This window comes from Atheta coriaria, unplaced genomic scaffold, assembly GCF_025399875.1.
Source record: "Atheta coriaria isolate IRGN ID8LTWV9N9 unplaced genomic scaffold, Caltech_Dcor_3.1 hic_scaffold_4_pilon, whole genome shotgun sequence".
In the NCBI taxonomy this organism is placed as follows: Eukaryota; Metazoa; Arthropoda; class Insecta; order Coleoptera; family Staphylinidae; genus Dalotia; species Dalotia coriaria.
In genome coordinates, this window is record NW_027045446.1 from 11676541 (window position 1) to 11689019 (window position 12479).

Sequence of the window (12479 nt, forward strand, 5' to 3'; positions counted from 1 at the left end):
CCCGTTCCGTCCAAACTTCTCCAACCACGTTGTTTTCTTTAATTACAGAACTTGTCGTACCATCGTGTAACCGGGATGAGCGCTGTAATAGTAAGTTTATAATTAAATTACATTATTCGATTAAATGATTTAAATCCTTTTCACCTGCATGTTGCAATAGCCCGCATTAGAGGAGGCGTGTATATTTCACTTACTGGTAATATGGATACGGATCATATTGCGAGAAACCATTGTTTTCACTATCTAAAATCGTCGAAAATGTATCAAGCACCCCCTTGGCACAATTTTTCTTAAGAATGAAAAATGTCATTCCAGATTTGCCTTTATCTATTGTATCTGATAGAGATTGGTCCGTACATTAAAACGCTGCGATCAGATCTTAATTATCTTCTTTAGTTTACGAGATATTCGCGTTTGAATAAAATGGGCAAAAATTGAAAATGTCACTTTTAGCACTTTTACCGCGTTTTTCGACCTTTTACTTTAGGAAATATACTATTTTATACTTTTATCTACAAAGAATTTTTCAATCTTCATAATCTGCAATTTGTTGGTTGATATCGCTTTAGTTTAAGAGATACTATTGAAAATCGTCGAAAAGTAATGGGCACCCCTCTTTGCAATTTTTTCTAAGACTTAAAATAAATTTTATCTCCCAGATTTTGCCTTTTAACCATTGTATCTGATAGAGATTGGTCCGTACATTAAGAAAGCTGCGATCAGATCTTTAATTATTCTTTTAGTTTACGAGATATTCGCGTTTGAATAAATGGGCAAAAATTGAAAATGTCACATTTAGCACTTTTATCATGTTTTTCGACCTGTTACTGTAGCAAAATATAATTATTTTATATTTTTATCTGATAGAAAATGTTCAATCTATCATAATCAACAATTCGTTGGTAGCTATCTTTAGTTTAAGAGATATGAATTAAAAATCGTCGAAAATGTATCAAGCACCCCCTTGGTACTTTTTCTTAAGAATGAAAAAATGTCATCTCCCCAGATTTGCCTTTTATCTATTGTATCTGATAGAGATTGGTCCGTACATTAAAACGCTGCGATCAGATCTTTTAATTATCTCTTTAGTTTACGAGATATCTGCGTTTGAATAAAATGGGCAAAATTGAAAATGTCACTTTTTAGTACCCTTTTAGTCGCGGTTTCGACCTTTTACTGGTGTACGATATATAATTATTTTATATTTTTCTGATAGAGAATTTCCTTAATCTATCATAATCAGCAATTTGTTGGTTGCTGGCTTTTAGTTTAAGAGATATGAATTTTCAAAAAATCGTCGAAAAGTATCAAGCACCCCCCTTGGCAATTCTTTTTTTTCTTAAGAATGAAAATGTCATCTCCCCAGATTTGCCTTTTAACTATTGTATTCGATAGAGATTGGTCCGTACATTGGCGCTGCGATCAGATCTTAATTATCTCTTTTAGTTTACGATATCCGCGTTTGAATAAAATGGGTAAAATTGAAAAATGTCACTTTTTAGCACCCTTTACTGCGTTTTTCGACCTTTACTTTAGGAAATATAATTATTTTATACTTTTTTATCTGATAAAAGAATTTTTCAATCTTTCATATAATCTGCAATTTGTTGGTTGATATCGCTTTTAGTTTAAGAGATATTACTATTGAAAATCGTCGAAAAAGTATCAAGCACCCCCTAAGTACTCTTTTTCTTAAGAATGAAAATTTCATCTCCCCAGATTTGCCTTTTAACTATTTTTATCTGATAGAGATTGGTCCGTACATTAAGAAGTTGCGATCAGATCTTAATTAATCTCTTTTAGTTTACGAGATATTCATATGTTTAAATGGGCAAAATTGAAAAAATGCCGCCATTTAGCACTTTTTACTCAAGTGTTTTTCGACCTTTTACTGTAGGAAATATAATTATTTTTATATTTTATCTGATACAGAATTTCTCCAATCTACTAATCAGCAAGTAATTTGTTGGTTGCTGTGGCTTTTAGTTTAAGAGATATGAATTTCAAAAATCGTCGAAAAAAGTATCAAGAACCCCCTTGGCAATTTTTTTCTTAAGAAATGAAAATTCTCTATCTCCCAGATTTTGCCTCTTTTTTAACTAGTTGTATCTGATAGAGATTGGTCCGTACAATATCGCTGCGATCAGATTCACTATCTCTTTTTAGTTTACGAGATATTCGCGTTTGAATAAAATGGGCAAAAATTGAAAAATGTCACTTTTTAGCACTTTTAGTCGCGTTTTTCGACCTTTTACTGTACGATATATAATTATTTTATATTTTTTTCTGATAGAGAATTTCCCAATCTATCATAATCAGCAATTTGTTGGTTGCTGTGGCTTTTAGTTTAAGAGATATGAATTTTCAAAAATCGTCGAAAAAAAGTATCAAGCACCCCCCCTTGGCAATTTTTTCTTAAGAATGAAATTTCATCTCCCAAATTTGCCTTTAACTATTGTATCTGATAGAGATTGGTCCGTACATTGCTATGCGATCAGACATCTTACTCATTCTTTAATTTACGAGATATCGCATTTGAATAAAATGGGCAAAAATTGAAAATGTCACATTTAGCACTTTACTGCGTTTTTCGAGCTTTTACTGTAGAAATATAATTATTTTATATTTTATCTGATACAGAATTTTCCAATCTATCATACCTAGCAATTTGTTGGTTGCTGCTTTTAGTTTAAGAGATATGAATTTTCAAAAATCGTCGAAAAAGTATCAAGCACCCCCCTTAAGGCAATTTTTCTAAGTACGAAAATTTCATCTCCCCAGATTTGCCTTTATCTATTGTATCTGATAGAGATTGGTCCGTACATTAAAACGCTGCGATCAGATCTTAATTATCTCTTTTAGTTTACGAGATATTCGCATTTGAATGTAAAATGGGCAAAAATTGGAAAAATGTCACTTTTGTGCGCACTTTACTAAGTGTTTTTCGACCTTTTACTTTAGGGAAATATAATTATTTTACACTTTTATCTGGATACAGAATTTTTCAATCTTCATAATCTGCAATTTGTTGGTTGATATCGCTTTTAGTTTAAGAGATATAATTATTGAAAATCGTCGAAAAGTATCAAGCACCCCCTTGGCATCAATTTTTTCTTAAGAATGAAAATTTCATCTCCAGATTTGCCTTTAACTATTGTATTCGATAGAGATTGGTCCGTACATTAAGAAGCTGCGATCAGATCTTACTCATTCTTTTAGTTTACGAGATACCGCGTTTGAATAAAATGGGCAAAAATTGAAAAAAATGTCACTTTTGTGTTCCTTATCGCGTTTTTCGACCTTTACTGTACGATATATAATTATTTTTATATTTTTTTCTGATAGAGAATTTCCCACCTATCATAATCAGCAATTTGTTGGTTGCTGTGGTTTTTAGTTTAAGAGATATGAATTTTCAAAATCGTCGAAAAAGTATCAAGCACCCCTCCCCGGCAATTTTTTCTTAAGAATGAAAATTTCATCTCCAGATTTGCCTTTTAACTATTGTATTCCGATATATTTGGTCCGTACATTAAGACGCTGCGATCAGATCTTAATTATCTCTTTTAGTTTACGAGATATTCAAGTGTTTGAATAAAATGGGCAAAATTGAAAATGTCACATTTTTAGCACTTTTAATGCGTTTTTCGACCTTACTTTAGGAAATATAATTATTTTTTATATTTTTATCTGATCCAGAATTTTCTAATTCCATTTCCAATCAGCAATTTGTTGGTTGCTGTGGCTTTTAGTTTAAGAGATATGAATTTTCAAAATCGTCGAAAAAAGTACAAGCAACTCTTGGCAAATTTTTCTTAAGAATGAAAATTTCATCTCCAGATTTGTCCTTCTATCAGATCATTCCTTATCAGATAGAGAATAGTCTCGTAAATTAAGAAGTTGCGATCAGATCTTATTTATTTCTTTTTAGTTTACGAGATATTTGCGATTGAAGAAAATAGGCAAAATTGAAAAGTGTCACGTTTTAGCACTTTTTGCCATCGGGAACGGTGCTGAATAAGTTTGGAATACTTTCCTGATGCGGAATTTAATTCTGAATCACACGGTATTGAAATTTATTTCGAGAAAATTCCGTATTGCGAGTTGTATTGAAAGTTGTGTATACGCACTGGTACCGTTGCGCTTGGAATTGTAGTTTTACTGATATAACTTTCGCGAGCGCGGTGTCACAATAAGTTTGGACTAATTTTCCCAGATGTGAGAATTTAATTCTTGCATTCTGTATTGAAATTTATTGCGAGGTTTATATATACTCAATACTTATATATTATATTTATACATACTTATGTAAGTTATTTTTAACTTACGTTTTTTACAGTATTCGCTGTACCATGGAGTCCGATGAGTTCTGCATTAACATTTACATAAACAGTTAACGCTACTCTTCTACGGTGCTTTGAATGGGAGTCACTCTCTTTTACCGCTATCTTTCGTAATGCTGCTCTAAATGGGAGTCTTTATGGATCCTGTAAGAATAATTAATTTAATTTATGTATATCTATATTTCATTTACATAATTATTTTCCAGTTGTTGATGAAGCATTGGCAATCCTGAGATGGCCTAGTTTTATCACAGGACCAACTGAAAGGTTCCGTTGTACAGGTAGAGTGCGTTTTGAGGATGAAGTTTTGATTACTGAAGATGGATGTGTCAACTAGACTAAAATACCCAGAATGCAGGTAAGTTATATTTTGCAATTTATAATATTGATATTTTACTGTTTTGTTATTCATTCTGATTATATAGTCCGAGAAATTAAAGATTGATTGCCGGTGTTGATGATACCTAAATACGATTGAATGAATTTACAACAATTCGAAGTTGTTATTGATTTCATTTTGTTTATTTTGTTAATAGTTATAAAAGAGTAGGTCATGGTAAATGTGTATTATCCTGTTTTATGTATGTATTTTTAAAAATGCTGTATATATTGAGAAATTGAGTTTGTGATTCTACCCGTTTGAATAAAAATTGTTGTTTTATATTTTTAACTATAAATTTTATTATTTTATTTGTCCCAAACTGAGAACATAACTCGCAACATCGTTACCCTTTAATTAATCCATAAATTCTTTTAAACTTAAAATGGTAATGCCACTATTAAGTATGTGGGGAAATAATTCAAAGTCAATTTGTATCAATATTAATTTAAAATGGTATCACTAGTGCCTATCCACGAGTAACTAAACTACGCCGCTATTCAAGATTGCTGGAGATTCAGCCTCCCAACTTCTGCGATCCCAATATTCAAAAAAGAATTTCGTCACCGATTTCATGGATTTTCGACAAAAATTTGTCGGGAAATTTGTTGAAATGTTGCGTTCATCAGCCCAGTATTAGAACGCAGAAAGTGGACAGACAGTTCCCGCCAAATTATTATATGTATTATTTTAATTTGTTTCGGTAATATATTCAATTTTTTCAATAAAATTGCAAATAGGCCTAAAACCGTTAATGCTAGCAAAATATTTTACCAGAATAATTGATATAGAATTAAATTGTCTATCAGAACTGGAAATCAGAATTTAAAATCTAATATTTAATATACAACATAAAAAGAAAAAATGTTTTGGCCTTTTATGACGAAATCTTTTCGGCAAATGCAGGTTCTGTAATACTAAATTTTTAAATTCTGTTTCGGATCTGAAATTAGGTTAAATTTGAATCGGAAACCAGTAACACACTTAGTGATTAAGGCCCTATTGGTACGTAAAACAATTTATTAAAAACATGCAAATAGGGCCTAAAACGATCAATGTTAAGAAAGTAATTACATAAAAGTCGACATAGGAAATTATTAAGCAACAGAATCCGAACACAAAATTTAAAAATTCCGAATATACAGAAGCCAGTAGAATTTGCTGAAAGAAGATTTTAAACATTACTTTTTCCTCGTTTCATTGTTATCGTTTATCAAAGTTCTCCCTCACCTTCTGCGATCCGAATACTAAAAGTCGAGTTTCGACTGTTTCGAGTCCGTTTGTGTCATCTTTGCCTCCCTCAGAGTCGACAATAAAAATGTAAAGATTGAATATTAGGATCGCAGAAAGTTGAGGAGGTTGATAAAGTTTCGCGCAACTAGTAATGTGTTGCCTCTGGTGGCGACGAACCGAAGCTCAAAACTTCGGTTGTTGTAGTTTCTAACCGAGGATGGCACTAAAGTATGCACTTTTCAAAAATAAAATGGTTTAAGGAATCGTTAAATATGTGATTGCAGAAATAAGAAATAATTATAATTAGGAAAAACTAAAAAATATTCTTTATTAAAGAAAACACACAAGCATACATTTTGGGAGTCAATTTGTGTAATAATCACAAAAGTTATTAAAGATAATGAAATTTAATAATAACAATCTGATGCAAGAATGGTCCATCTACGATGTCAGACTCAGGTGCAAAATCCCTAAAACAAGCAAAAATTAGTCCTTCCAACATAAAAATGCAATTTTGGGGATCAATTTGTACGATAATCACAAAAGTTATTTAGGAAAATGATAAAGGAATGAATTACTTACAATCTAACACAAGAATAGTCCTTCTACGATGTCAGACTCAGGTGCAAAATCCCTAAAACAAGCAAAAATTAGTCCTTCGAACATAAAAATGCAATTTTGGGGGTCAATTTATGAGATAAACACATAAGTTAATTAGGAAAATGATAAAGGAATGAATTACTTACAATCTAACACAAGAATAGTCCTTCTACGATGTCAGACTCAGGTGCAAAATCCCTAAAACAAGCAAAAATTAGTCCTTCGAACATAAAAATGCAATTTTGGGGGTCAATTTGTACGATAATCATAAAAGTTATTTAGGGAAATGATAAAGGAATGAATTACTTACAATCTAACACAAGAATAGTCCTTCTACGATGTCAGACTCAGGTGCAGAATCCCTAAAACAAGCAAAAATTAGTCCTTCGAACATAAAAATGCAATTTTGGGGGTCAATTTGTACGATAATCATAAAAGTTATTTAGGGAAATGATAAAGGAATGAATTACTTACAATCTGACACTAGAATGGTCCTTCTACGATGTCAGACTCAGGTGCAAAATCCCTAAAACAAACAAAAATTAGTCCTTCGAACATAAAAATGCAATTTTGGAGATCAATTTGTACGATAATCATAAAAGTTATTTAGGAAAATGATAAAGGAATGAATTACTTACAATCTGACACTAGAATGGTCCTTCTACGATGTCAGACTCAGGTGCAAAATCCCTAAAACAAGCAAAAATTAGTCCTTCGAACATAAAAATGCAATTTTGGGGGTCAATTTGTACGATAATCATAAAAGTTATTTAGGAAAATGATAAAGGAATGAATTACTTACAATCTGACACTAGAATGGTCCTTCTACGATGTCAGACTCAGGTGCAAAATCCCTAAAACAAGCAAAAATTAGTCCTTCGAACATAAAAATGCAATTTTGGGGGTCAATTTGTACGATAATCATAAAAGTTATTTAGGGAAATGATAAAGGAATGAATTACTTACAATCTAACACAAGAATAGTCCTTCTACGATGTCAGACTCAGGTGCAAAATCCCTAAAACAAGCAAAAATTAGTCCCTCGAACATAAAAATGCAATTTTGAGGGTCAATTTGTGAGATAATCACAAATGCTAATTAAGAATATAATAAAGAATTTCAATACTTACATTCTGATACAAGAACGGTCCTTCTAGGATTTCTGACTTATATGCAAAATCCCTAAAACAAGCAAAAATTAGTCCCTCGAACATAAAAATGCAATTTTGAGGGTCAATTTGTGAGATAATCACAAATGCTAATTAAGAATATGATAAAGAATTTCAATACTTACATTCTGACGCAAAAATGGTCCTTCTACGATTTCTGACTCATATCCAAAATCCCTAAAACCATCAAAAATTAGTCACTCGAACATAAAAATGCAATTTTGAGGGTCAATTTGTGAGATAATCACAAAAGTTAATCAGGAATATGATAAAGAATTTCAATACTTACATTCTGACGCGAGAACGGTCCTTCTACGATTTCTGACTCATATGCAAAATCCTTAAAACCATAAAAAATTAGTCCCTCGAACATAAAAATGCAATTTTGGGGGTCAATTTGTAAGACAATCACAAAAGTTAATTAGGAAAATGATAAAGAAATTTAATACTTACATTCTGATGTAAGAATGGTCCTTCTACGATGTCAGACTCAGGTGCAAAATCCTTAAAACAATCAAAAATTAGTCCTTCGAACATAAAACTGCAATTTTAGGGGTCAATTTGTTAAATAATCACAAAAGTTATTTAAGAAAATAATAAAGAATTTCAATACTTATATTCTGAGATAAGAACGGTCCTTCTACGATTTCTGACTCAGATGCAAAATCCCTAGAACCATCAAAAATTAGTCCCTCGAACAAAAAAATGCAATGTTGGGGGTCAATTTTTGAGATAATCACAAAAGTTAATTAGGAAAATGATAAAGAATATTAATACTTACATTCTGACGCAAGAACGGTCCTTCTACGATTTCTGACTCATATGCAAAATCCCTAAAACCATAAAAAATTAGTCCCTCGAACATAAAAATGCAATTTTGGGGGTCAATTTGTAAGACAATCACAAAAGTTAATTAGGAAAATGATAAAGAAATTTAATACTTACATTCTAAGGCAAGAATGGTTTTTCTACGATGTCAGACTCATGTGCAAAATCCCTAAAAGCATCAAAAATTAGACCTTCGAACATAAAAATTTAATTTTGGGGGTCAATTTGTGAGTTAATCACAAAAGTTAATTATGAAAATGATAAAGAATTTTAATACTTACATTCTGACACAAGAATGGTCCTTCTATGATTTCTGACTCATATGCAAAGTACTTAAAACCATCAAAAATTAAAATTAGTCCTTCGAACATAAAAATGCAATTTTAGGGGTCAATTTGTGAGCTAATCACAAAAGTTAATTAGGAAGATGATAAAAAATTTTAGTACTTACATTCTGATGCAAGAATGGTCCTTCTACGATGTCAGACTCAGGTGCAAAATCCGTAAAACCATCAAAAATTAATCCATCGAACATAAAAATGCTAATTTGGGAGTCAATTTGTAAGATATTCACAAAAGTTAATTGGGAAAATGATAAAAAATTTCAATACTTACATTCTGATGCAAGAATGGTCCTTCTACGATTTCTGACTCATATGCAAAATCCCTAAAACCATCAAAAATTAGTCATTTGAACCTAAAAATGCAATTTTGGGGGGTCAATTTATGAGATAATCACAAAAGTTAATTAGGAAGATGATAAAGATTTTTAGTACTTACATTCTGATGCAAGAATGATTCTTCTACGTTGTCAGACTCAGGTGCAAAATCCTTAAAACCATCAAAAATTAGTCCTTCGAACATAAAAATGCAATTTTGGGGTTAATTTGTGAGGCAATCACAAAAATTATTTAAGAAAATAATAGAGAAATTTAATACACACCAACTGTGGTCCTTCTACGATGTTAGACTTAGGTGCGAAATCCCTAAATCTAGCAAAAATTAGTACTTTGAACATACAAATGCAATTTTAGGAGTTAATTAGTGAGATAATCACAAAAGTTATTAAGAAGAATGATTAAGAAATTAAATACTAACATTCTAATCCATGAATGGTCCTTGATCGATGTCAGACTTAGGTGCAAAATCCCTAAAACCAGCAAAAATTAGTCCATCGAACATAAAAATGCAATTTTGGGGGTCAATTTGTGATATTATCACAAATGTTATTTAGGAAACTGATAAAGTCATTTAATACTTACATTCTTCTGCCCAAGGTTGTCATCGATCTTTGTCCCCCAGGACTTAGTCGTAGGCTAGTGGTACTACATTATTACTCTTTAATTCTTAATCTTTTTAATTCGTTCATTAAACGAAAACGAAACAATGTATCGAATTCGTATTGCTAATCAACGGTGGGTATTGCAACAAAAACAACAATTATTTTTATACTTAAGGCCACGCGGTCGCAGTAAAGCACAAGTAAATTCAATAACAGATTTGATTTTCATATTGTTGAAGAAATGCGATCACATGCCTTGATGCAAAATTAACATTTGCGCTTTGGGTATAACTAGGTTATAAGGACCTTAATTAGGCTCATTGTAGAAACGATGAAATACGCGTATAATACAAAAAGAGTATCCGACGGCCAACTAAATATCACTCATGCTATACCTCTGCGTATGCACAATCCGTGTTTAACGAACGCCGCACATCACTCGCGCACAATCGAAAGAGCATTGAGAAACAACACTACGTAATAACGTAATAAGATAAATTAAGAAACTCAAATTATTGTCAGGTAAATGTACGTGCTGATCACCTGACAACAAAAATAACACTGACGCGGTACGCAAGCCAACCGCGTGGCGACCGCATAAAAATTGCAAGAGATAAGAAAACTTGTTTGTTTGTAGAAACTGATACAAGATGCAGAGTGTTGTTCACTCCATAGTAAATTTTAAATATTTTTTAGTAAACAAAGTATTTTATTTGGTTGAAAATCTTTTAGCACTATGTGTCAGAAATTCTTTACGCCTTATTTCTGATTTCACACTGGCAGAATGAGAAGCTTGTCTCTGCAAATCAAATTAAATGTTATATCTATAAAAAATTGTTAATTTACCATTTCTTACCGAACCCATTTGCTTTTTAATGTTTTTATTTACTTTTATTACTAATTCTAGTTCTTCTTTATTTGTGTTATGAAACATGGGCTCAATTGAACTAAATGAACCATCATCATTAACTAAAAACTTAATTAATCAAAAAACTATATATATATATATACATATAATAATTATATATACTCGTATATATAGGGTGCCGTATATTACTTACGTTTATATTGAACAACGTAGTATGTTTTACGATCTTCCAATATATTTTTGCCAGATTCATGTTTCTCGTAAGAAAACAATTTCATCATGTTGCCCTCTATGTCACACAAATCTAAATTAATTCCGGACACTTCAAAAATAAATAAAATTAAAGAAACACTAATTTTCTAATCCAAATTAAGAAGTACTACCTGTTTTATCGATATTAAGTTGTTCATATATGTAATCAATCATAATCTGAACGAAGCAATTTGGATTGATCATAAAAGTAATGTTCGGCTCGTCAAGACTTAGTCGACTGCGTCTTAGCACTTGAGGCTTTCCTTCAGCAAATCGTTGGTTCCTACGAACACTTTTAAAACTGCTTGGTGTTGTACTAAAGGAAGATATTTTCGTAAATGACGAATGACGTTCCCCAGATTTCAACGGAGGAGAAGGTTCAGCAACGAAATTTATTGTTTCGGGGTGATTTATGTTCTCGGATAGGCAAGATTTGACGTCAACTTGCTGCGAGCGCAATTTGCTAATCAATTGTAAAGATTTTTCCAGAGCTAACTGGCTGGTTAATTTATTCAGAGAGATTGGGGCATCAGCATCGCCTTCTATAGTATCCTCGAATGTTTGAAATTGAGTCTTCCTCCGCGTAAAAATCTTTGAAAATTTCTCAATACGAGATGGCCGCACGGGAAGAATTTCTGCAATAAAGAAAATAATAAATTTTATAACTGGCGGTATAATTTATTATTAATTTTACCGCTGTATTTAATATAACAGAACATTGAGCTTGTAAAGACAGATCAGCAAAATGTCAAGTTGTGTATAAATTGTTTATTCATTTATTTATTTATATTCATAAGACCTACTATTGATTAGTATTTATATTCATAAAACATGACACTATACTTGATTAATTTTCTTGCTTATTTATTGCTTTGTAGATGCATGTTCTGTTGAAATTAATTAGTTTTCATCCAATAACTAATTATTGAAATACTTTCTACTCAGTTATATTCAGACGGTAGCTTTCATCATGCTGTCGGAAAATATCATCGTGTACTTTCGAGCGTGTGCTGTTTTAGGACTTATACCTTTTTACAACAAAAAGACGAAACGATTTCGACCAATTCCACCAATTCCCATAGTTGTTCTTTCGGTGGTATTCGTCGCTCAAGCAATGGATACCATTAGTACAATCATGGAAGTACCTCACGCCAAAATAATGTTAGTTCAAGTTGTTCTTCAACCAATCGGAGACATAATACTTATTACACAAACCGCTGTTTCGCTTAATTTCACTCTGCGAGATAGTCTCCAAGCACTAATAGATACATTCGATAAAATTGATGTGGAACTACAAACAGTACATAATCTAAAAGATGATCAACCTAAATCAATTAACTTGATTAAATGGTTTGTTTTTTCAACGATTGGATTTATGTTTTTCCAAACGGCGGATTATGTGGTATTGGGTGCAAGTTTTACTATTACTGATATAATTCTGTATCATTTGGGAGATGCCTTTTGCTTTTATATTTTGCAATTAAACGAAACATTTAAAATAATTTTAGTAATTGCTATTTGGAAA

General features: G+C 31.7%; 1 protein-coding gene and 2 long non-coding RNA genes across 8 annotated transcripts in view; all 3 read right to left on the reverse strand.

Moving 5' to 3' along the window:
• Positions 1-8557, reverse strand: part of LOC135791005 (uncharacterized) — a 155042-nt gene extending 146485 nt beyond the window's left edge. Inside the window, exons 1-13 of one of the 3 annotated variants that reach the window (XR_010547888.1) lie at positions 8506-8557; positions 8178-8228; positions 8014-8064; positions 7850-7901; positions 7686-7737; positions 7522-7573; positions 7358-7409; positions 7194-7245; positions 7030-7081; positions 6866-6917; positions 6702-6753; positions 6538-6589; positions 6374-6425 (exon numbers count right to left, since the gene is read on the reverse strand). This is a non-coding gene — a long non-coding RNA (uncharacterized lncRNA). The remainder of the gene's footprint in view (positions 1-6373; positions 6426-6537; positions 6590-6701; positions 6754-6865; positions 6918-7029; positions 7082-7193; positions 7246-7357; positions 7410-7521; positions 7574-7685; positions 7738-7849; positions 7902-8013; positions 8065-8177; positions 8229-8505) is intronic. The other 2 variants (XR_010547890.1, XR_010547889.1) reach the window with 2 other exon arrangements.
• A 451-nt stretch (positions 8558-9008) lies between these two features.
• LOC135791006 (uncharacterized) lies at positions 9009-10366 on the reverse strand. Of its 2 annotated transcripts, XR_010547892.1 has the most exons (6): positions 9815-10366; positions 9651-9702; positions 9496-9544; positions 9333-9406; positions 9168-9219; positions 9009-9094 (listed from the first exon to the last, which is right to left on the reverse strand). It is a non-coding gene; the product is annotated as an uncharacterized lncRNA (long non-coding RNA). The 2 variants fall into 2 exon arrangements; XR_010547891.1 differs by having other exon boundaries at positions 9496-9702.
• Positions 10367-10522: 156 nt separating this feature from the next.
• LOC135790460 (uncharacterized) lies at positions 10523-11742 on the reverse strand. 3 transcript variants are annotated; one of them, XR_010547775.1, is made up of 5 exons: positions 11649-11742; positions 11086-11589; positions 10896-11024; positions 10691-10810; positions 10523-10633 (listed from the first exon to the last, which is right to left on the reverse strand). XR_010547775.1 is itself a non-coding variant. In XM_065300669.1 (5 exons), exons 1-5 carry the CDS (start codon positions 11671-11673, stop codon positions 10544-10546), a joined length of 861 nt encoding a protein of 286 aa, XP_065156741.1. In that variant the 5' UTR covers positions 11674-11742; the 3' UTR covers positions 10523-10543. The 3 variants fall into 3 exon arrangements, 1 of the variants encoding a protein (XP_065156741.1); XR_010547776.1 differs by having other exon boundaries at positions 10691-10827; XM_065300669.1 differs by having other exon boundaries at positions 10691-10803.
• Positions 11743-12479: the final 737 nt, after the last annotated feature.

Bases quoted from the DNA above. Each gene is read 5' to 3' on its own strand.
- LOC135790460 (XM_065300669.1), bottom strand. From the start codon at position 11,673: ATGTTCTGTTATATTAAATACAGCG. The intron at 11,025-11,085 runs GTAGTACTTCTT...TTATTTTTGAAG, and splicing joins ACTTAATATCGATAAAACAG to TGTCCGGAATTAATTTAGAT. The intron at 10,804-10,895 runs GTAAGTAATATA...TTAAGTTTTTAG, and splicing joins CTACGTTGTTCAATATAAAC to TTAATGATGATGGTTCATTT.